This window comes from Galleria mellonella, unplaced genomic scaffold (assembly GCF_026898425.1).
Source record: "Galleria mellonella isolate WM207_F2 unplaced genomic scaffold, CSIRO_AGI_GalMel_v1 utg38, whole genome shotgun sequence".
NCBI classification, from domain to species: Eukaryota; Metazoa; Arthropoda; class Insecta; order Lepidoptera; family Pyralidae; genus Galleria; species Galleria mellonella.
The window spans coordinates 9,812,407-9,835,714 of record NW_026442090.1 but is presented as its reverse complement, the minus strand read 5'-3'; the positions used below and the strand labels follow the sequence as shown (position 1 = coordinate 9,835,714).

Here is a 23,308-nt window from a genome sequence, read left to right as displayed (position 1 = left end):
ACCAGCTATTTTGCAGACGTCACAGATAAACAACAAACTCGTAATAGTAACAATAACATACCTTATTTTAATTTTTAGACCATTTAAAAAAAAACTATATAATACACTCTATATAATAAGTAAATTAATTGATGAACTAAGTTAGCCAATAATATTCTAATGAGTAGCTACGAGTAGCTATTTAAAATGAATTTTAATTAAAAGTCGACACAATAAGGGTTTTGAGTTAATTAAAAGCTAAGCAAACTGGTTTCTTATATTTATAGTCAAACTGTAATTTCGCATTGGTGTATTTGATATACTGTCCAATTATTCCAAATATTTAAAATGTTTATGCCCATATATATTTAAAAATTACAACGCTACTTCAACTTACTATCACACTCAACGTTATGTGAAGACACCAATCTATTTTCCATTTCGCGGAAGTTGACCGTTTGTAGCCAAGCCCTGGACCAGGAGGGTAGTGGCTATCGGGAGGACGGCTCGAGTCTTTAAATCGTGCGAACTCTATTATATGTTTCTATACGATCCTTAGCGGAGGCTCTACTTCTTGTTCCCGCTGACCAGAATCTGCTTGTTCTCTGTGCGTGTCGTCTTGAGAAGATTCCTGTTGATTTTCTTCAAATTTTTGTTCTCCATTGCTTTTTGGAGAACAAAAAGCTCTGCATATTTGTAATTTCTTTCATAAGAATTATATTTTGTAGGCAGTATTAACCCTGAAGATATGAGTACTGTGTTGAAATTGGGCATTTTTAAAATTGAAACAAGCGTCACATTAAAAATACGTAAAGTTGATAATCTATGCAAAATATTATATTGTGAAATAATTTAAAATAATATTGCGCTTGAAAATGGCAACAGACGCATTGCCATTATCACGTCAATAGTTTATTTGGCATTATTTTATTATCTTTAATTCTGAAATATAAATATGACCTTTATTTCTAGTATAACCTTGATTACGATACTAAAATACTATTAGGCAAATTACCATACATGTTACTGTAAGTATTTAATAATTACAATATAATAGATATAGATTGTAAGTCAAAAACCTAATGAGTTATTAGGAATAAAAATATCTAATCTAACAATAATTATAACTATCATTGAAGTACATGTAATTAAGAAATGGGATATTTATAAAATCTGTGTTATTAAAAAGTGTTTATATTTTCTAGTAATGTAGACTGTATAATTTATTTTCTTTGCTATTGATTTCTCATCAGGCGCATTTACAATCATAACTAGGAGTACAAAATAAAATAGACTCTATATAGCACTTCGATTCAAAGTTCTTACGTACAGAAACATTACATGTAATGCTTCTATACAGTATACTAGTACACAATTCAATGTTCAATAAATAGTTTTTGTACATCAAGGCGAATAGTTTAGTAGTGGGTCGCTTAATTTTCATATAAATTGAGCCAGGTATATTATGCATTCTTCGTTAATATCTATTTATTTATATGTATACAATTACTGTGATCATAACAGCTTAGACGAATGAATGAATTTCCAAATTGATACGCCCTTATCCTAGATGATATATGATCATATTATTTTATATACGGATAATAATGGTATTATACCAGTCACTTGCACAGTCACGTGGGGTATATACGTTATCGACTGGTAATGTACCATTTATTTTCTTCTATACTTATAAAGAGAAAATGTATGATTTTGTACCTATGTTTTATAATAAATAAAACCAAAAACTACTCAACCTATTTTAAAAATTCTTATGTCTATAGAAAACTACATTGTCAGGTAGTAACATAGGCCACATGTTATTTTTAAGAAAAAATAGAGAAACCTATGAAAATTACTATAATGGAACTCAAAGTAATAAAAACTTGCCTGTAAAAACTAATGTAAAATTTTAATTTATATTTCTATCTATTCACCTGTACGAAATCAGGGTGGATTGTAAGTTACACAGGTAGTTAATTAGAAAATAAGGTGAGGTCAATAGTTCTCCATAAAAAATTCACCAAGAATTAGTCATGGAATCAAGAGGGATCGGCGTCAGTTCAACCTGATGAATATATAGCTAGCAGTAAAGTTGTTAGTCCTCATTACTAACAATTCCTTCCTATAATCAATATAAACAGTAAAAAAGCAAATAAATTTAAAATAAATCAACCAATAGCGACAATTCAAATTACAGGCAGAATTACAGGCAGAATTCCAGACAGACAACTACAAGAATACAAATCAGCTAGCGGCCGAGATAAGGAAGCTGATCTGTAGACAGGACGTGAGCTGCATCGCTTAGCTCGTACTACGGTTTTCCCCTATTTGGCTGAATTTACTCATAGTATAACGGTAGATAGGTGCAGTCATAAAGATAGTTCCGTTGAGTTGCATTTCACTTGCTAATCCTTGCATCCAATGTATAACGGTGTTATTTAAAAAAATGCAACCCAAAATCTAGTGGTTATAGATACGTATATAAGAAATTCAGTAACTTTTCGTACGAAAGGAAATAAAGTTAGTAATAGGATCCAGTAGCTATCTCAAGCAATGTACCTGACTTCATATTTACCTAATATCCCACACTAAAATCGGGCGTTTCACCAACGTGTACTGCATACCATGCAGGGGTTGCCAATTAATTTATTTTTTAATTCTTAGAGATTTTTGTGGTAACCAGTACCTATAAACATGGATATCACAGAATACACTGTGATGCTCACGGTAATCCTCATCCATTGGCATTCCTCAGAACTAAGGAAATATGTCTCCGTACTCTGAAAATTAATTACCACCTTCCATTTTTCTAATTGAAATTGGCTATACAATAACTGCTTAAAGTAAAATCATATGTGGAACAGAAATCACTTTGACGATTTTTTGTACAGAAACTTCATCTGTGAAACTAATTACCAACTAATAAATAATTACAAATCAAGATCAATTATTTTTAAATTAATCGAATGAATTTTATACACTGCTACATACTCTACATGTATCTACCACTCTTTTTAATCCCCAAAATACCGTAAGAGATGACTAATAAAATAAAACATACCAAATAAGAATTCTTCCAAGACAATCTGTCTAATATCGAATAATGACCACATAATGAGTGTCGATTTATTAGACAGCCTTGGATAAATCCTGGCAGCAGTCTATGTATATAGATATAGAATATAGATAAATCTAGAATTACCACCATTAGTATTTCATTAAAGATCAAATTCTTTGTGCAAAGTTATACAACTTTGTTAAATTGACTTCATACACGTAGACCTGACCTTGACTTTCAACAACGTTGCTTCACTGTACCAAGTTTAACTTGAAAGGTTAATAAAAACATCAAATAAATCACCGTCTTATTTTAATATTTTAGAAGCAAACGTGTAACATCATATTATTAATTAATAAATGAAACAATAGTTCTTAGAAATATTACAAAAAATATTAATTTTATTAACGATTAGGAATAAGAAAATATGATCAAATAATTAAATGTGACAATTCGCAGAAAACACGATTGCAAATATAATACTTTACTGACTTCATCTATATGATTGACCAGCAAAAATAACTTAAGTCCTCATCCCTTCCAAATTGTACGTATTTAAAATTTCAAAACGATTTGTTTGCCCTTTAATGGTTTGCAGCTTCGAACAATTTGTATTCCAAAAAGAAAAAATTATGTTTTTAATTTTTTTCCAATTTTCAAATCAAAAAACAAAATACAAGATTTTTATTTATATAAATTGTCATCATATCACTAAATAGTATAAAACAAAGTCGATTCCCGCTGTCTGTCCCTATGTATGCTTAGATCTTTAAACCTACGCAATGGATTTTGATGCGTTTTTTTAATAGATAGAGTGATCAAGAGGAAGGTTTATATGCATAATACGTGCATAATGTACAATAGTAGAGAAACACTGATAATTTTAGAGGTTTCTAATGTGATGTCATAAATAAACCCATTTTTTTCGCTTACTTTGCAAGCGCTGGCTGAACCCTACGAGATAGATCAAAATAATGTATTACAGTATTATTACACCTTCAGAAGGTCTACAAAAAAGTACGCGATGGTATATGTCCAGATAGACATCATAAAGTGACTTAGGGATAATTGTGGGTTCAGCATTGCACTCGCGCGAATCTAGGCGAGTTGCTAGTAAATATTTATAAGTTTCATGATTAAAAAATCTACTCACTCTATTTATCAAAATACATAAAGTAGTTTAGAAGATTGCATACATAAAACCTACCTTTTTCGGACTTTTGTAATATCGAAAGTTTCGCAAAGAGAACACAATATGCTTATTTCTCTTTGAATACGCTATAATGCAGAAGAAAGGCTAATTATTTATATAATACTTTTTATTATTTGAGAACCAGCGTTATAGTCATGCAGAAATTCTCAACAATTATTATTATTATTTATCTAATAGAGACAAATATTTATCAAATAAATTAGAGTCATAAACACAAAGGATGGTCCCTAATGTTAATGAACTCATATTTATGACAATACATAATACCACTTACTAATAGAATCGACGTTATATGTAATTATCGCTGTATCTTAAAACCACAAACGACTTTAAATAAACATTATCTCTAACATTATGATAAGTTGATCGAGTTACATTCCATCGATTGATTCAATTGTTATATACTATGTATATATTAATTACTACATAATTAAATCACTTTCAAACCGATACCTTTTTCGTATTTCATATAAATATCGTACTTCAAGAAAAATAGGTCAACTTTTTCATCCAAGTATGTGTGAATAGGATTACCAAATACTCAGAATGTGGAAAAAAATATATTGTAAGGATAAATTGAAAAATAAAAACAATACAAAATTCTTACGAGATCTCAAATATATTTGAAAGAAAAAGCTAAATAGTAAATAATGATTACCTTTACTTTGATTTATACCATATATAAGTATAGGCTTGATAATGCAATAAATAAAATAAGTGTTATATAAATATATAAGTTTGCCGTGTATTCCCCGCATAGAATGGGCCTTCCTTTCTATGCCGAGATCACAAACAGCCGGCTAAGAGAACTTAATGGTCAAGGAATGGGCAACTACGTCCCTCTTAAAATATCATGAGAGTACGGTTGCCAAAACCACCTGCCAGGCATGGCAACTACCGACAAAACCCCCCTTATAAGAGAGATCTATGTTCAGTAGCAGATACTTAACGGCTGACATAATAATATTAATATCCAACTTGAAATATGTTTCTCCTGATAGTAAAGTCACAATTCTGGACAACAAACAAAATTTCAACGAAATTTAAACTACGACAAGTTTTTTTTTTAAACAGATAAAAAAATTTATTTCAACGAGTACAGTAGGTATTTTTGCATCTTTTATATTAATAAAAATGTACATAATTTAATAAACATAGCACATTATCCGATGCAACAGTCATGTCGTTCTTTACCTATCGCGATTATGATCAGAAATTGTGGTGTCATATGCACGTTGTAGTGTAAGTAAACATATTTCTATAAATTTTTTACACCTTCCTTTTTCTAGATAGAAATGTAATATTCATGTTTGATTTTTATTTTAAATTAAAAGTTTATTAAACCAATCTTCTATAATTAATTTAATTTTAATTACTTTGTTATTTTTTACAGACCGATCAAAACACAAATAAATCTGTTAGTACAAATTTAATGTTAAAAAATTATATAAAAGGAACACAAATTTATTAAGTCAACACTGCGTACTCCATAGGAAACTTTTAGGTGCATTTGCTTACAATTGACCCTATTTCGAAACGTCTGATCATTGTTCAGCAATGAACGACGAGTGGCTGAAGTGATGATGAAACACTGCCCTTTCACCTACGAAACATTCTTTTCTCGTTTTATTATAGAAAAGTAATCTCTTTCTTAAATTTTATATCATTTTAATTATAATGTACTCCTATCGAATTATGTAATTTTCAAACTGAGAATGCACCTATAGAAATGTTATTGAAATCGGTTTACTTGTTTGGATTTTTAATGAAAATAACTGATTTTGCCCTAATTGAATTGGGAGTTTTTTTTTTGTGATACAAAACCTACTTGTTGTGCCATCAAATTTATCATTTAAAATTCACTCCAATTTAAATAAATTAAATTTATATAAACGTATACAGATGGGGGGAAAGGGATTGTTAGTAATGGAGACTAAAAATTCCATTCCTAGCAATATACCCAACCAAGTCGACCTCCTCGTGGTTCTCCCTGGAAACTATCATGGTTAATTCCTGATGAATTCATCATGATGGGCTAACTGGCCTGTTTTCATTCTCATCGATCACCCTTCACTGGTGCTCCGCCAGCGTATCCCGTTAGCGCAGCGTTAACCATACCATTTTCATCCACCAAAAAAAAAAACGTATACAAAATAAATGTATATATTTTATAACTTTTACCTGTATTAAAGACTGATTGTATGTTAACAATAATTTCTATCGTCTCGACGCGATATCTTGTTCTACATACATGAACGATTTTTTATTACACATATGAGGCGTAAATAAACATTACTTAAGACAGTGAATGCCAGTCACTTGTGTTAGACAAGACAAAATGTCACCGGTAGAATCATTGCGTACGTGAAGTATCTATCACTTGGGCGTATAGTTGAAATTTACAAAGGTCAATGCACACTACAATGAACCACAAAATATGTAGTTTTAAAGAAAAAAATCAATATAATAATTTGAATGCAAGACAGTGCATAGTAACGCATAATTAGATCAGTACTCATTGGAATGAGAGATAATCAAACAGCGCATAATCAAATTTATTTGCGTAGTAACGTGTAACACCTTTATGTTCTTCATCAGAATAGATAATGAGGGACCTCCCCATTTTTTCCTACATTTATTATTTAAACAAAATTATTTAGCATATATACTTACATAATTTTTAACCAATTTAAAAAAAAGAGAATGTTATATATTCGATTGTATATTTTTTGCATATATCTTAATTATAAAAATTATTAAAACTGGTGATTGACGGCTGCCGTCACGATTGGAAAAGAAAAAATAAGGAGATTCTTACAATATTCTTAGCAGGTTCTCAATTTAAACGATTTTTATGTATGTTAAAATATATTAATCAAAATTGGTTCACAATTGGCGAAGATACTGCATTTTTTATCAAGTTTTTTTTATACTACAAAGATAGTAAACAAGCATACAACCCTCTGATTGTAAACGGTCAAGGTAACGGCTGCAAAACTAGAGGTGTCACGAACGCGTTGCTGACCCCGAAAAACCCTTATTAACCAAATTATATTTTTTAAAAGTTCTTAGGTACACCAATATTGCTTCGATTCGGTACTTATTTTGTCAAAATTGAATTCCACTTTCTTTTCGTAAACTGTAGGTATATCTTTTTCACTATTATTGCACTTTAAACTCAATATAGATAGAAATTCAATATCGAAATTCAATTGTCTCTCGCCTTACGTTGTCTGGTTTTTATATTCTAAATTACTTAGACAATGAAATTTGATGGTACTTACCTAGTAATTTATTATTTAATTATTTGCACTTTTACTGAATCTAAAGTATTGAGTATTGACCTTTAAACTTTCAAATTGTTTGCGAATAGTTAACGACTAGATTAAGTTTGTGTATACCTTATGTAAGCCTGTACACACTACACTTATATGTATATATAATTATGAGGTCATGGCCTTATTACCTACTGTTTAACAGTAAACCTTTTAATTATTAGTTGACATTATCTTATTAAAAAAATTGTCATGGTATAATTTTGCTTGAGTAGATAGTCGTGCCTATTTACAAGTAACAATGCATGTGCCTATAATGTACCAGTAACTATTAAGACTTGCACAAACGATGGTTTATATTTGCACAGAGAAAACTTTCCTTTGTATAAACTGTGTACTTATTTGCATAATATAATACGGCGTTTTTTCTTTTTATGAGATGATAATGGAATGATAACCCCGTCTGCGCTCACGATATACGCTGGCGGGGCACCAGTGAGTGATGATAAGTAAGAATGTAAAGGCATGTTTTCCAGGTGGAACAACGGAAAGGTCGACTTAACAGATCGACTGACAAGCGATGGAATTAGTAGTCCATATTACTAACAATCTCTTCCCTCCCAGCAATATATTTCATCAGGTCGACCTCCACGTGATCTTCACTGGTTTATCATCAATCATCGTGACTAATTTCTATTTAATTTGACCATCGATGAGCCAAATGATCAAATCTTTACCTATCATCACTCATTGGTACTCAATGTATACCGATAGTGCAGGCGGGAATACCGTTCCGTTTTCAGCTCCTCTTTGTAATAAATGAGTACATAAATATTTTTTTATCCCATTAAAAAACTTACTATACGTGTATAATGGCACTTCTAGGAATTAAACAAATTTAACGACACCACTTTTATTAAAATCAAGTTAGGCTAAATATTGCGTCATACAGTCTTAAGATGAATGGAGAACAACCGCACTTGTAGTAGGTAAGGTGTAACTAGAGTTACTTACCTCTACCACGTTAATCAGCCATTCAAGCATGAGATCTGCCCTATGGTAAACAGTACCAATCTTGGCCTTGACAGACGTATTTAAAACGTCTATAAGAATATTAACTCAAATCTCTGAAAATCTAGTCGTTCAAAAAAATTAAGAAACCAAAAATAGCTAATAACTGAAATACCTTTTTTCTCTTAGAATCAGGTAAAATGGAAAGAAATATGTACTCATGACTTTAAATTTATGCCTTCCTATTCGCCCTGAGCCAAGCCCGACGCACGTAACCACCAGCTCAGGTAAGGTGTGGTCGAGATGAGACGGGGTTTCACAACAAGTCGGTCTGTCCCCAAGGTCGCGTCCCATCAACTCTTTTGCATCGCCATTCAGTGCTTGTCCGAGCTTTGTGCGAGCGTGTTAGTTTACATATACATCCCAAATGGGCAAGGCTTTTGTGATTTTGGCGTGCGCCTGCGCCGTCGGTGAGTAGACACTACGTAAATCACATAGAATTCATGCAAAATGCATGAGAATGTTCATCTTTTTTTATTAATCGTGTCACTTAATTGCGTATTATTTATAATATAAGCTAATCAATTCCATTAAATAATTACTACGCATTTATGACGTTACAAGATTTATTCCAAAATAAACTATCAACGGAAAGAGCCATAATATACCTATATATAGCACGAAATGAATAAATGCTTTGAAAAACAATTATCTAGTTAATTTAATAAATTTACATTATCATTAAATGAAAAATCAAGAATAAATTTAAAGAATTGATTGGGCAGTCAATTTCAAAGATATATACTTGTACATATCACAATATACTTATGAAACATCATGAGAGTCTAATTAAGTAATTACAATCTAATTAGATGCTAATTAAAGTCTTCTCGCGTCCACTACTGAAACAATAGAAACATTTGAATTTATAAAAAAATACATTATGTAAGAGTCGATTACAAATGTAGGTACCTATTTGTCTATAAGATTTTGCTATATACAAAACTTTAAGTTAAGTTACAATTAAAACTAATAAACATTCTAAACTAACAATTCTGAAGTGACAACTTTAAATAACTAAACTTGAATGAATCTAAAAATAAATTTGCTACAATAGAATTGAACTCATAACAAAAAAACTATATCAAGAAATCTTTTCACCACTCTACCACAGAGATCGCTGATTAATTTATTTAATGATCAAAAGAAACCATGCAATACAACTATAGTTGTATGCATAAATGCTATAGCATTATAAAAAATTATTTACTGACAATTATTAATTTGTATATAATTTATTAAGCGTCAAAATTTTAAAAGTTTGGTCTTAAGACAATTAACAATAAAATAAAATTCCACTAATTTTTACTTCTATTTGAATGTCTAACTACTGATAAAAACCTTTGTATAATCACAATTCTCGTTGGTGTTTATAACTTAGTTTAAAAACTAATAGTTAATAAATTGATATTAATGCCCGCAAGATTATAAAAGATTCTAATGGATCAATTAACTATTATATTGAAATAAAGTAGTTGTTACTAATGGAAACGCTAATGCCATTGCTAGCAATATATAAAATATTAATCGGGCCAATTTCCACGTAATTCTCTGGCAACCTAATGAATTAACCACCATGAGCTAACAACTGAACTGACTTCATTCATTCATGGCGGCAGTAGTCACTTGCCATCAGGTGAGCCGCATGCTCGTTCGCCCCGTGTTATAAAAAAAACCTCATAATTTCATGCTCCACTATAACCCCGCCATGTTTATTATATTAACATTACAAAAATACTCTACCATATTGTTTTTGTGATCTGGTAATTTAACTAATCAAAGTAGAAATCTGACCTTACCTTTATTGGATTATTTACATAATATCCGTAACATTGAAGAAGAATCATTCAGTTTGTCCTTCTTAGGCCTACACATAACATAAAAAATAGAATAAGGTAAATCTATTTAGGTACTTATATGTAAAATATTTTTAAACTTCATTGATTGTATAGTACTAATCTGTGACTTTGCCAACGTGACCGGGATGTATTGATCAATCGAGATAAGAAGTAGCTTATGTCCTTCTCCATTCCGTGTTTTAAATCTATTGTAAATTACAACAATTGGTTAAGCCGCTAAAACGGCAAGAGGTATCCTTACTAACATTATAATAATATATTACAATATAGCTTATATTCAAAAGGAAATTCTTCAATTATCTGTTAAATCAACAAATTTAGCTCTAACTATGTCTTAGTTAATAGTTAAATATGTAGGTATATCACAACATATCTATCATTATGTAAATTTTATTTTATTTATGTATATATATATATATATATATATATATATATATATATATATATATATATATATATATATATATATATATATATATATATATATATATATATATATATATATATATTATGTTTACATTATAATTATATAATTATATTATATTAATTATTAATATATCACATAATTATATTAATTTATATTAACAGGTAAATATATGTATATATGTTCGGCGCCATTACCCTCAAACACTTTCTGTTTTTACCTAATAGTTAGCTAGTAGAAAATGCAAGACGGCTTTAAGTTCGCCATTTGTACAAAATGTGAGAAAGACTTGTAATTTTATAAATTATGAATAAGTGAGTTATGTATCTGAGGGCCTACCATAAAATATTTTTCGAAATTTGGGGCCGAACGAAACACAAATTGGATGTTAAAATTACATAATACATACCGTCTCAAAATGTCAGAAAAGTTAAAATATCGTTCCTTTGGACTTGTATGGTAGGATTTATGCCAAACGAAATGTTAAGCTTCATTTACGGGGCCGATTTCGATGTGAACAAGATTACGAATTTTAATCCGTCAATTCAGAAATTTTTTTTATGATAGACTCCCTGTAATCTAACAAAAAACTACGTCCTACATCTCGTGACGGAAATTATAATTATTCATATACTAATTTAATACGAATACCTACAAAGCATACATACATATGTATATACGATAATCTAATCTACATACGGTATGCCTGTCTCCCATTGCGGTAGACAAGAATAATGGTACATCAACTGCTCTTGTCGAAACATACCTCTTTCGCTTCTTCTACATTCATAAATCTATAACCTAGCCAGTTTAAAGTATTTATAAGTTGGCTCTTTTTTAGTAACACATCACTTTAACATATTTCACATGTACTCTAATCGTTACCGCTTTTACTCTAATTATTATATGAATATATAACTAATTATCTACTTCTATATCTTAAGAAATATGCTATTAATAATAAATCGGTATTTATTTCAAAAAAATAAATAAAAAAAAGTAAATGTAAAAAAATATGATATCTAATAAAAAGTTATATTACTTTAATATAATAACAATAATAATCCAAATTTCACAGCGTACGCACAATTCGGTAATTCGGGTTTCCAATCATCGCCATTTGCACAATCTTCTGGAACGTTCGGACGGGGTCAAACAACTTTCCAACAAACTTCAAGACCTGGACAGTACCAGCAAAGTAGTTTCGGAAGTCAAAACCAGTACCAACAAAACCCACCCCAACGTAATCAATACCAGCAAACCCAGTACCAGCAAAACCTGAATCAACGGAACCCATACCAGCAAAATCAATATCAACAGAACCAATATCAGCAACCATCAGCGCCAAAGCAAAGTTTTGGCTCCTGCAAAGACAAAGAGCGCTCCCCGGTGTCTGGTAGTTGTGACAGATATAACGAATGTGTCGTAAGTATTAATTTTCTCTCTAATTCTACAAATATTATAAAATAGCTATACCGTAGCGAAACTGCAAAAATTACAAATCCTGTGTAATAAAAATTCTAGGATGTAGTCTACTTGTGTACTAAATTTAATTCTGTTCAGTCTTTTAAACAAGATAGAGTAATAAACAATCTTACTTTCATATTTGTAATAAGTCACCAGAGGAAGACTTTGTACAAAAGTCATTTCTTTGTGTACCTCTGTTCCATTCGTGTTTCTACCGTGAAGCAATTGTGTTTGCATGGCTGTGTTTCGTTTTGATATGGCAGTGAATTAACATTTATTTAAGGATAGGAACAGAGGAATAACACCTGAGTCCTCAGGAATGGCAACGCATGGGGTTATCATAAGCGAAAGAGTATACATTGTTATGTCCATGGTACTGCTCATGTCTATAGGCAACGGTTACCGCTTTCCATCAGGTGGGTCGTCAGCTTGTTTGCCATTCTAAGTTATATAAAAAGTACCTGCATGATTGTTACTTAAACCCGTTTAAACGATTGGATAAATTTAAATAAAATTTGGAACACAGATAGACCATATCCTGTATTAACATATTGCAACTTTTTACCCTAATTCACGTAGGCCAAGCCGTGAGAATGAGAATAATAACATAAATTTACCTACAGCCTACAGTACTTTTTTATAAATACATTAGTATGGAGCGTGTGTAAGTTAGTGAACAAAATGCCAGTATAGGTACGAACATGCCGGATACTAAGTCACCTCTAAAAATATTTGAATTGACCTATACAACCTTATTCATATATATTTCGACTTTATGACTAAAACAAATAACATAAAGGCTACGAATATCGAAGACACGAATGGAATTTACGAGGGTCAGGTCAGGTATCATCGATATTTTAGTAGGAAGTGTTAGAGATGTTTTATTTAAAAAAAAAAGTACGTACTACATAAGTCTGTTATAGGAAAAATTTTTTTATCATATCATTTTAACACATTAGCCCTCAAGAAAGGCAACCCTTGAAGCAACCATAGTGTACTGTTATAACCACAGTGCTATTCTGTCAGTTGTGCATATCTATTCTATCATAGTGCAAATGTACGTTACCATTTTCTATTAGGTTATTAATTAGTTTGTTCGCCATTTCCAATTATACAAGTATTAAAATATATAATGGGTGAATTCGGAATTCCTTATCATTGTTTTAAGGAAGTGCTCTGCTAATTAACTGAACTTTTATTGTCAAAACAATGGACGGAAAATTTTGACTCTCCCAGTCACACAATACACCGTATCCAGCAATCAATTAAATAAGGGAGAATCAAAAAGTTTTGGCTTTCGACATTTCTTTGGGAAAATGCTTCAGTTTCATTACTCATAGAAAATGCTTGTGATTTCGATTTTAATGGATACAAGTACCAAGAAAAGTGAAATTATTATAATTACGTTTCAGAACGGAGCATTTGAAGAGAAATTATGCCCTGATGGTCTCCGATTCAACCCTAGCGTGAGGGATGACGTATACCCCTGTCAATACCCCAGCGAGGTGCCCTGCCTCGAGCGCTCATCGCTACGTGAGTATCATTTTAAAATTATTGTAGGTATTTCAAGATGAGATTTTTTTGCGATCAATACTTGGTTGTCTCGCATTATAATAATTCGAATTCACATGTAACCTTCCACACGTATTAACATTTTATATACAATGTTATCCTCTAACATCGTAATATCGTATTAATTAAGCGATTTAATAAAGAGAAGGTTACTAATTTAATTAATACTTATTTGTGTCTGTTATCTGAAATGCGCGAAATTTTAAAGCCAAAATATAAAAAAAAAAAGCTATAATGGAATATGTAACAACAATTTAAAAAAATATTACATTAAAATATACGTCATAAGACGAACATAATATTGCAGTTGCAAACACAAGGATTTCTTTCTTTTTTCTTTTCTCTTTACACTTCATGATGTACACACAGTGTCATATCATAACTATTGAATATACTTTAAAGTTATATTAATAAGATATATAAGTAATATTGAAATATAAAACATATAATATTGCTTACTTCATACATTGCAGAACCCGCTCAGCCAACAGCAGACTGTCCACATCAGTTTGGATTATTCAAACTGGGTGATGCGCGAAACTGCAGCGGCTTTAGAAACTGTGTGAACGGAGTTGGCTTTGACTTCACTTGTCCTGAAGGGTTGGCCTTCAGTTCAGAGACGTACCGATGCGAATGGCCTGACGAAGTCGCTGACTGTGATGCTGAAGGTAGTAACTTTAAATATCTATCTTTTTCCACGTGATCTATTATAATCTACTTTTATATAGAACATGGCAATTTTTTTAATGGATGATAATGGAATGGTAACCCCGCCTGCGCTAACGGGATACACTGGCGAGGCACCAATGTGTGATAGGTGAAAATAAAAAAGCAGGTCAGTTAGACCATCGCGATGAATACACCTCAAAATTCAGCACGATTGTTTCAAGGTGAGACTACATGGAGGTCAATCTAACAAGCTATATTGCTAGCAACGAGATCGGTAGTCCACATTACTAACAATTACTTCCCTTTGGATTTGGAAACCAGAAATGAATATTGAGTCCTAAGTACAAAAGTTTGCATATTTATGGAATATAACTTTAAAAGATCACTCTTTCAATAACAAATATCTCTTGTATGTCTTCTTATCTATATTTCTTATTATCTATATTTTAGTCCTTGGGATTGATCTTTATCAAGTCATCAAAACAAACTACGATGCTGTTCATGCATAGATGTGACAGTTATTACTTTTGAAAGTAGTCGATCTGATTGCCATTGAAATTTGATGTTTTAATTTTAACAAAAAGTAATCTTTAAAAACCAATTTGGTTGTACTTTTTTCAGCATTCCTCGGCTTCCGATGTCCAGAGGTGCCTGTATCGAGGGAACTTGGACCACCTGTCGGATACAGATATTACAGGTGAATTATCAATGTTAATAATGACTAGCTTTTGTCCGTTACTTCGGATGGGTGGTTTCAAAAGTAGAAAAACCAATAAAGTAGCCCATCTTTAGATTGCATATCAAAATAAAACATACATCAAATTTTAAGTTAGGTACCTTCAGGAATACAGTTGTGAAAACTTACTCCAATGTTGGAGCAATAGTTTTAGCATGACGCTGGAACAAACACAAACAAAATTTTTAAAAATTCTTGTTTAGACCTTTATTGGTCTTAATAAGAGCCTATGTATTAGTTTTTTCAGATGTTTTCTAGCTATTATTTTATTATATAAGTAAGAAATATCGATACAGCGTCATCATCATACGGTTATCAGACTTCTTAAATACTATAAGTGGCAAATGAATTTTTCATTAAAAATATATATATTAAATAGATAGATAGATATAGGTATATATATAGATACTTAACAGCTTTTACTTCCTTACAGAAATATCTGTTGCATGTTCATCGAGTTCACTTGATATTTATAAATAATTTCACAGTGAAATAACTGGTTACCTAATGTGGTACCGGTCGGTCGGTCAGTCGGTCCTGCTAATGTCAGCAGATGAACGGTGACCTTGTGTTTATGTAATATTTATTAGAAATACCAATCGTTTGCTCTTGCGACTACTTGCGACCTCGTACACAGTATGATGTTATACACAATACAGTCTACAATAAGCACGTCATATGAACTTATTTAGACAGTCCGAAAATAAATTTAAAAATAAAGACTACTTGCAGGATTGTAGTAACCGTCACCTATACATAATTATGAAAGACACAATGTTAACTGTCACATTTCTCATGCATTGCCACCTCTAAAGTTTACAGTGTTTATATAACAGCATCTTATGTTAAAGATTGTAACATCTTGCCTTTTAGACTAAAATATAAATACACACTGCTGTTTTAGAAGTAAGTATTTACGAGAACTAGCCTCTGTACAAATTATTCTTAGCATTTTTTCACACTTCTTTTTAATTTATTTTAAACAATTCAAGTCCCTCCCCGCGCCCCGCTGCTTTCTGCGGGTCTTTTTTTATGTAATTTGTGGCACTCTTATAAGTCTTTTGCAATTCCACGATCTTTATTCCAACATATATGTATTTGTACCAGAATTTTTCCTTTCAAGTTAGATGCCCCACCCACTGACAAAATTATTTAAAATTAATGACAATTCCCATTATAAACAAACTATTTTTATGAACTTAATGTTGTCTTTAATTATTGCTTAAAATATGTATCTGCTTATAATTAAAATGTTCTAAACTTTACAGATCAGATGCCAATTGCCAGAAGTACTTCATCTGCATCGAGAACCGTCCTCGGGCTTTGTCTTGCGGTGGAGATTCAGCATTTGACGAGCTCACTTCCACGTGTGTTTCTGCTGATGAAGTCTCCAGTTGCCCTCCGGAGCTAAGAGCTTCAGCTGCCCGTTCCAGAGAGGAAGAAAAGCAACGACTGGCAAAGGAAGTGTCTTTTAATGCCAAACCGCTACAGCAAAAAAGGAGATATTGATAGAATGTAATGAAATAAAGTCATGTACAGATAGGTCTTGAACCTTTTATACCTTGTAGGTTATTACCTAGATAGATACGAGCTGTGATGCAATTTTTGTTAATACAATAGGAAGGTATAATTTTTACTAAACCAGTGAAACTATTGTCATAATTTTCACCACACAAATTAAAATACCTTTTACGTTTTATATATACAGACACAATCTATTACAAGTGCAAACTGTACAAGTACATAGGTATTATTTTATTTTTAACATACTTATGGATGTACTTCGCAATAAAAAATAGTCTTTTTTATTTCAGTATTGTAAGGTACAATTACAGATGGGCAAAGCACCGGGTTTAAACCCGGTGCTTTGGTAAAAACCCAATAAACACCCATAAACTCCCATAATCACCCAAAAAAATAGGTTTTTACGTATTTTTTTGAAAATATGTAAGTAATACCAATAAATTATTTTTATAAATTGTATTGATCAATTCTACAATATTAAATAAAACGTTAACTAATAATATTTCAGGAAATTTTAAAAATCTATATATAATAAAATGAAAGTAATTAATTTTCAGTGTTTTCATGTTGCAGTTGATCAACATGTTGGCCTTTTGCTTCCCGTAGATACTTTAAAATTTCTTCATAACACCTCGTTCGCACACATGGCCGTATATATTTAAATTCTTGAGCCACTAACAGTCCGAAATACTCATTTCTTTTATCCTCTTCTCCATAAATTAAGCATTTAGAACAGTTTGTTTCTTCTTTCAGTAAATTTTCTTTTACTTTATCCTCGTTTTTTTTCTTTGTTGCGACGACGCTGGGTAAATCATCTGGACACTGGGTCTCACTATCACCAAATATATTTGGAGATCGGCTTCGGCTACGGCTTGGCAGACATTTTTTTCTTTCTACAATTTTAAATTAAATTTATTAGAATAAATGCTTCGAACACACGCGATCTAAGTATTTTGTGTTTATTATACCTTACCTACCTAGGTATAAAAAGAGTACTTACGTAGATTTTCTTTTATTAACTGTTTTATACGAAGATCTTGATCTCTCAAATTAGCATCCATTTTACTTCCAGTGATTATCAACTAAATTAATAATCCACAAAGTATTAAATAACGTTTTTATGAAATATTTAGCACAAAAACAATACCCTTTAAATATCGATCGTCAGTAACTGTGGCTGACTTACCTATATTCTAGCAAGCAGGACTGCCAGATGTGAAGGGGAAATCCCCAATAAATTGTTGCATGTGACTGATGATGTGAGCATGTTCGTTTCATAATAAAAATGTTGCCAGGTAACCAAAAAGTCGTATGTTTTTGTGCGAATTACGATCATAATCTTTACGATCGTACATTAAAAAATAGACAAATAATAGTATGAGTACGATTTAAATCGTATATCTGTCAACCCTGCTAGCAAGACAGCGACAAAATCACGTTGCATAACAATGTAGCCCAAGCTTATATCTTATGAAATATACGGAAGAGATACGGACTTAGAAAAAACAGAAATGTTGTTCTTTGTGGAAGTCATTGATGAAATTCTATGTATTTTAGCCCGCAAACTTTCTTCAAACAAAAACAGCGCCATCTAGTATCGAGTTCTGTAATTATCTCTTTGTTTATGGATTTGAAGTAAGACCGCCACGCATGCAATACATTATGACTGGGGATTCCCCTATTCGTCGACGCTGAATATGAGGCGACGACAATCACTGTCAAACGTGTTCACTATTACTCTGACTCTGGTAACGTGACTTCCTGGTAACGTGTTAGGTAGGAAAAGCAGTAAAAAAGTGCATATTAAGGGAGCAGATTTGAAATAATATTTATACTTAACAAGAAATAATTAAAGGTAAGTGGATTTTTGAATGATACAATTATATCATGATCACTTAACAATTTTAACTTAAAATTAGATGTATTATTACAAGCTTTTATTTAGCTTGCGTTATGTAAATAAAAGTATGTAGGTATGTTCGTATGTTGATGCAATTATCCTCAATCCTCAACCGACTGGGATAAAATTTTCCATACACGTTTATTTTGGATGATAGTGCATAGTTAGCTGAGAGTCGTCATTGGATAATAATGGTGGATAGCCTAAGATGTGTAAGAACTAGATATTTATTTTTAACATAATATGCGTAAGTACCTAATCGAATTAAAGAAGTTGCTGAGAAAAATACAGAACAATACGATAATAAACTAGCGTCTGCGTTTAATCCTCCGAGGAGATGTAATTTTACAAAGGTTTTTGTTATTTATTTTATTATTTTTTTAATAAATTTATTGTAAATAACAAGAAATAATCATTGTAAAAAAATAGGCACTCTATTGTTGAATTTTCGTCAGACCAACTAATCATCGTTCATTTTTTTAGGTTCAATGGGGAGACCTAAAGATTTACGCATATGGGAGCACTACCGTACTTTACCAAACAAGTCTGTTTCTTGCAAGCTTTGTAATAAGGTCTACAAATTCAGTAATGCTGCCAAAATGCTTCAACATCTTATCACTTGTCCAAAATCTCCAGAAACATTAAAAGACTCTATGAAACTTATAAAAGATAGCTCGTCCAAAACCAAAATGTCTGGACTGTCAGAGATAGAGACAAATGATTCTTTTATAAGCCCCTCGTCGTCTGCTAACACTACAATAAATGCTGAGTTTCAAGACACCGATGATCATATAAAAACAGAATTAGCGAGAGCTATATTTGTAACAGGGACGCCATTATCGATGGTGCAACATCCTTTATGGATACAATTTTTCGAAAAATTGCAACCAAAATTTAAAATACCTTCACGTAAAGCTTTAGCGACAAAATACTTAGATAAAATATATAGAGAAATGCGTTTTGAGTTAAATGAGGAACTAAATGCTTGTAGTTACTTACACCTTCAGTGCGATGGCTGGTCTAATTTAAGAAATGAAGGAATAATAAACTTTCTTATATCAAAACCTCAACCTGCATACGTTAAAAGTTTGAATACAGAAAGTAATCCTCACACTAGTGAATACCTTAGCCAAGAAGTTGAAAAAGTAATGAAAGTGTATGGAGCAAATAAGTTTCTTGTACTTATTGGCGATAACGCTAGAAATATACAAAAGGCATTCGAATTAACAAAACTCAAATATCCACATGTTGTTCCTCTCGGTTGCTGTGCACATATCCTTAACTTGTTGTGCCAAGATATTGTAAAGATACAAGAAGTAACTGTGTTTATTATGCAAGCCATAAATATAATAAAAACTGTTAAAAGGAGTCAACGATTAAGTTCCTTGTTGATAAAATCAAGGCAGGGTGAAGATTCTACACAAACACTAAAATTGCCTTGTGCTACAAGATGGGGAAGTCATGTTACTTCGTTAAAAAGTTTGAAAGCAAATAAGATAGCTTTGCAAATATTAACAGTTAGAGAAGATGTGGTAATTTCAAGAGATATTAAAGATTTAATTCTAAGTGATGATTTCTGGACGAAGACAGGGGAATGTATAAGTATTTTGGAACCAGTCACTGAAAGCATATTTTACTTAGAGAGCGACCAGAATCGTTTGCATCGCACATACATTACATTTAGAGATGTACAAGCTAAGATACGTTTTGCATTAAATGAGATTTCGACATTGAGCGAAGAAAGCAAACAGCAGATTCTAACATCAGTATCTTCAAGATGCAATATGGCAATGAGGCCAATACATTTTGCAGCATATATTCTAGACCCCAGGACTCTAGGAGTCGAACTTACTCAAGAGGAAGAACTTAAGGGTATGGAGTTTATCTACAATTTAAGCCAACACTTAAGTTTGTCAAATGTAATGGCAGATTTGGCGTGTTATAAAGCTTTTTGGGCCAGAGGATTTGTATGGAGCTCATTAGATAGCATTGAGCCCCTAATATGGTGGAAAGGTATTTGTGGTTCCACTGAGTTAAGCAAAGTAGCGATTCGTATTCTATCAGCTCCCTGTACTTCGGCAGCCACTGAGCGTTCCTTTAGTATCCAAGGCTACATACATAATAACAAAAGAAATCGACTTACAACTGAAAGAACTGAAAAAATTTCATTCATTTGTTATAACTGGAATCTTAAACATAAAGCTGAATGCGAGGACATTCAGTTTAATGAAGAAAATACCTTAGAAGCTTTCATTGAGCAAGTAAATGAACATAACAGTTTAGACGAAATAGAGCCTATCGAACCTATACAATTCATCGCTTGTAATAACTCTGAATCTGACAGTGATTGACTGTAGTTTTACATTTTACTTTCATCTCTTTCTTAATAAACTCAAAATCAAATTAAAAGTTTTTTTTTTATTCTGTAGGCTGCATAATAATATTGTCTATGTCCAGTATAGTGGACGTCTTGCGGCTGAGATGACGATGATGAAGTACAAAATCATAAACACCCAAAAATTTGGGTGTTTATGGGGTTTAAACCCAATAAACCCAAAACACCCGGTTTTTACCCACCAGACTTTAAACCCACCCAGGTGGATTGCCCATCTCTAGGTACAATACTTTTGTTCGCCTTTTTTTTGTTGCATCGTAAAATAAATTTATTAGAAGACCGTATTTACTGTAAAACTACAATAAAACCTACTACTATTACTAGTTAAGAATTGTACAAATAAATACAAATATAACATTAAATATGTAGTATTTATTTTTAATACCAACAATATTAGCCCCCGTAGTAAAATCTAAAATCTGGATTATCTATGGTATAGATAAACCAGATTTTCATTTTCATTCGATCTCATAGATGTGATCAATATTATAGATTCTATAGTAGTATAATAGAATAGTAGTAATCATATCTGTGAGTGCCAGAAACTACTTACTATCCACCGGATGGACCATCAATCCGAAATATCATTATTTCTGTAAAGCCACATCAAAGAGCCACTATTGTTTTGTTTGATAACAAATCGTCAATAAAGTTCTAACAGTGCCTATGTTAGCACTGTAGTAGAGAGCAAAATAAATTGAACAAAAGATCTATTTCTGTTTCTATTGTATTTTTTTTTAATATATATAGAACCATTATTTAAAATCGAGATTTGCATGTAGAATAAGGTGCCGCTGCTCATCTCTGCAAGTATATCTGCAAGTTAAACTAAATTTAAATTAATGATAACCGTATATTTTCGAATTAGGTTTAAAATCATCTTGGATAGTCAGTAATTACTCTCAGTTAGCAACTACCTACGGTTGCCACGTGACATTGTTTAATTTGCAGCTTTTATTTGTAGTTAACCCCAGTTAATCCATTTTCACCTGGCAACCGTAAGTTTTTAACCGACATTAAAAAGGAGGGTTTCAATCCGGTTTTATGTTTTTTAAAGTTTTTATCTCATAACTATGTCAGTTGTAAACCAAGAAATTACTATTTTGTTTGAAAGGATATTGTGACCGACAAAGGAAACCATGGAAGGTCTACCATGAAATGAAATTCCGAAATTTCGGACTCAATTTCGTGTTTTTATTTATACCAAAATTGGACCAATAAATGGAGTTTAACATTTCGTTCGTCATACATCCTATCATAAAAGTCCAAAGGAACAATATTTTAACATTTTTTAAATTTCCAAACGGCATGTATTATGTAATTTTAATATCAAATTTGTGTTTCGTTTCGCTCCGAAATTTCGGAAAACATTTCATGGTAGGCCCTCAGAATGGAAATATAAGTATATTGGTCAAAGAAACTTAAAAGACTAGTGTCGTTAAGGGACGCCAAAAGGAAATAATAGAAATGTGTGTCAATTTCAAATTTGGTAAAAAATAATATGAAGCTATAAATAATATATGTGGCCTGTACTCCAGTTCAGTAGTTTAGTTTTTAATAATAACTGATTTTCTCACAATTGAAGACGGTTTCTTTTTGTAGACCTCAACTGTATAAGAACATAACTTAAAAACTTTAATCTTATCTTATTAATATAATAAAATTGTAACTAGGCGATATCTGTAATTAGGAGATTTTAAAAAAAAAATATTATTTTTAGAAATTTTGTCTGTCTGTCTTTCCGTCTGTATGTTTGTTCTGACAGTTCAGTGGTATAAAAAAATCTAATAATGATAAATAAATACATTTTTTTAACGTTCCACCTACCTATTTATTCTTTAATTCCTTCTACTCAAAAGTTGTCTGAAATATATTGCTTATAATAAGCAATAAAACCGCCCTTTGTATTACACTATACTTATAGAAAACCCCTTAACAAATCCTGTAATACTCGTGCAATAAAATGTTAAATAAATAAATAAATAATGAAACTGGCAGGTAACCATATCATAGGAACTAATAAACTATGCATTATAAATCCGTTTGATTTGTCCTGACAAAAACTATAACCCTGTTTGATACCGAGAATCGGATGATGAAGCCAAAAAGCTGTGACAGCTTGTATTTATATATGTTTTCCAACAGAATTATTTATTTTTA

At 31.5% G+C, this 23,308-nt stretch overlaps 1 protein-coding gene across 1 annotated transcript; it reads left to right on the top strand.

Annotated features, from left to right (window-relative positions):
- The first annotated feature begins 8,848 nt into the window (after window positions 1-8,848).
- On the top strand, window positions 8,849-21,510 carry LOC113522459 (protein obstructor-E-like). The gene is made up of 7 exons (XM_026908142.3): window positions 8,849-9,009; window positions 11,961-12,307; window positions 13,765-13,885; window positions 14,398-14,592; window positions 15,215-15,290; window positions 16,598-17,152; window positions 21,370-21,510. The coding sequence occupies exons 1-6, from the start codon at window positions 8,967-8,969 to the stop codon at window positions 16,836-16,838; spliced, it is 1,023 nt and encodes a 340-aa protein (XP_026763943.1). The 5' UTR covers window positions 8,849-8,966; the 3' UTR covers window positions 16,839-17,152; window positions 21,370-21,510.
- The last annotated feature ends 1,798 nt before the right edge of the window (window positions 21,511-23,308 follow it).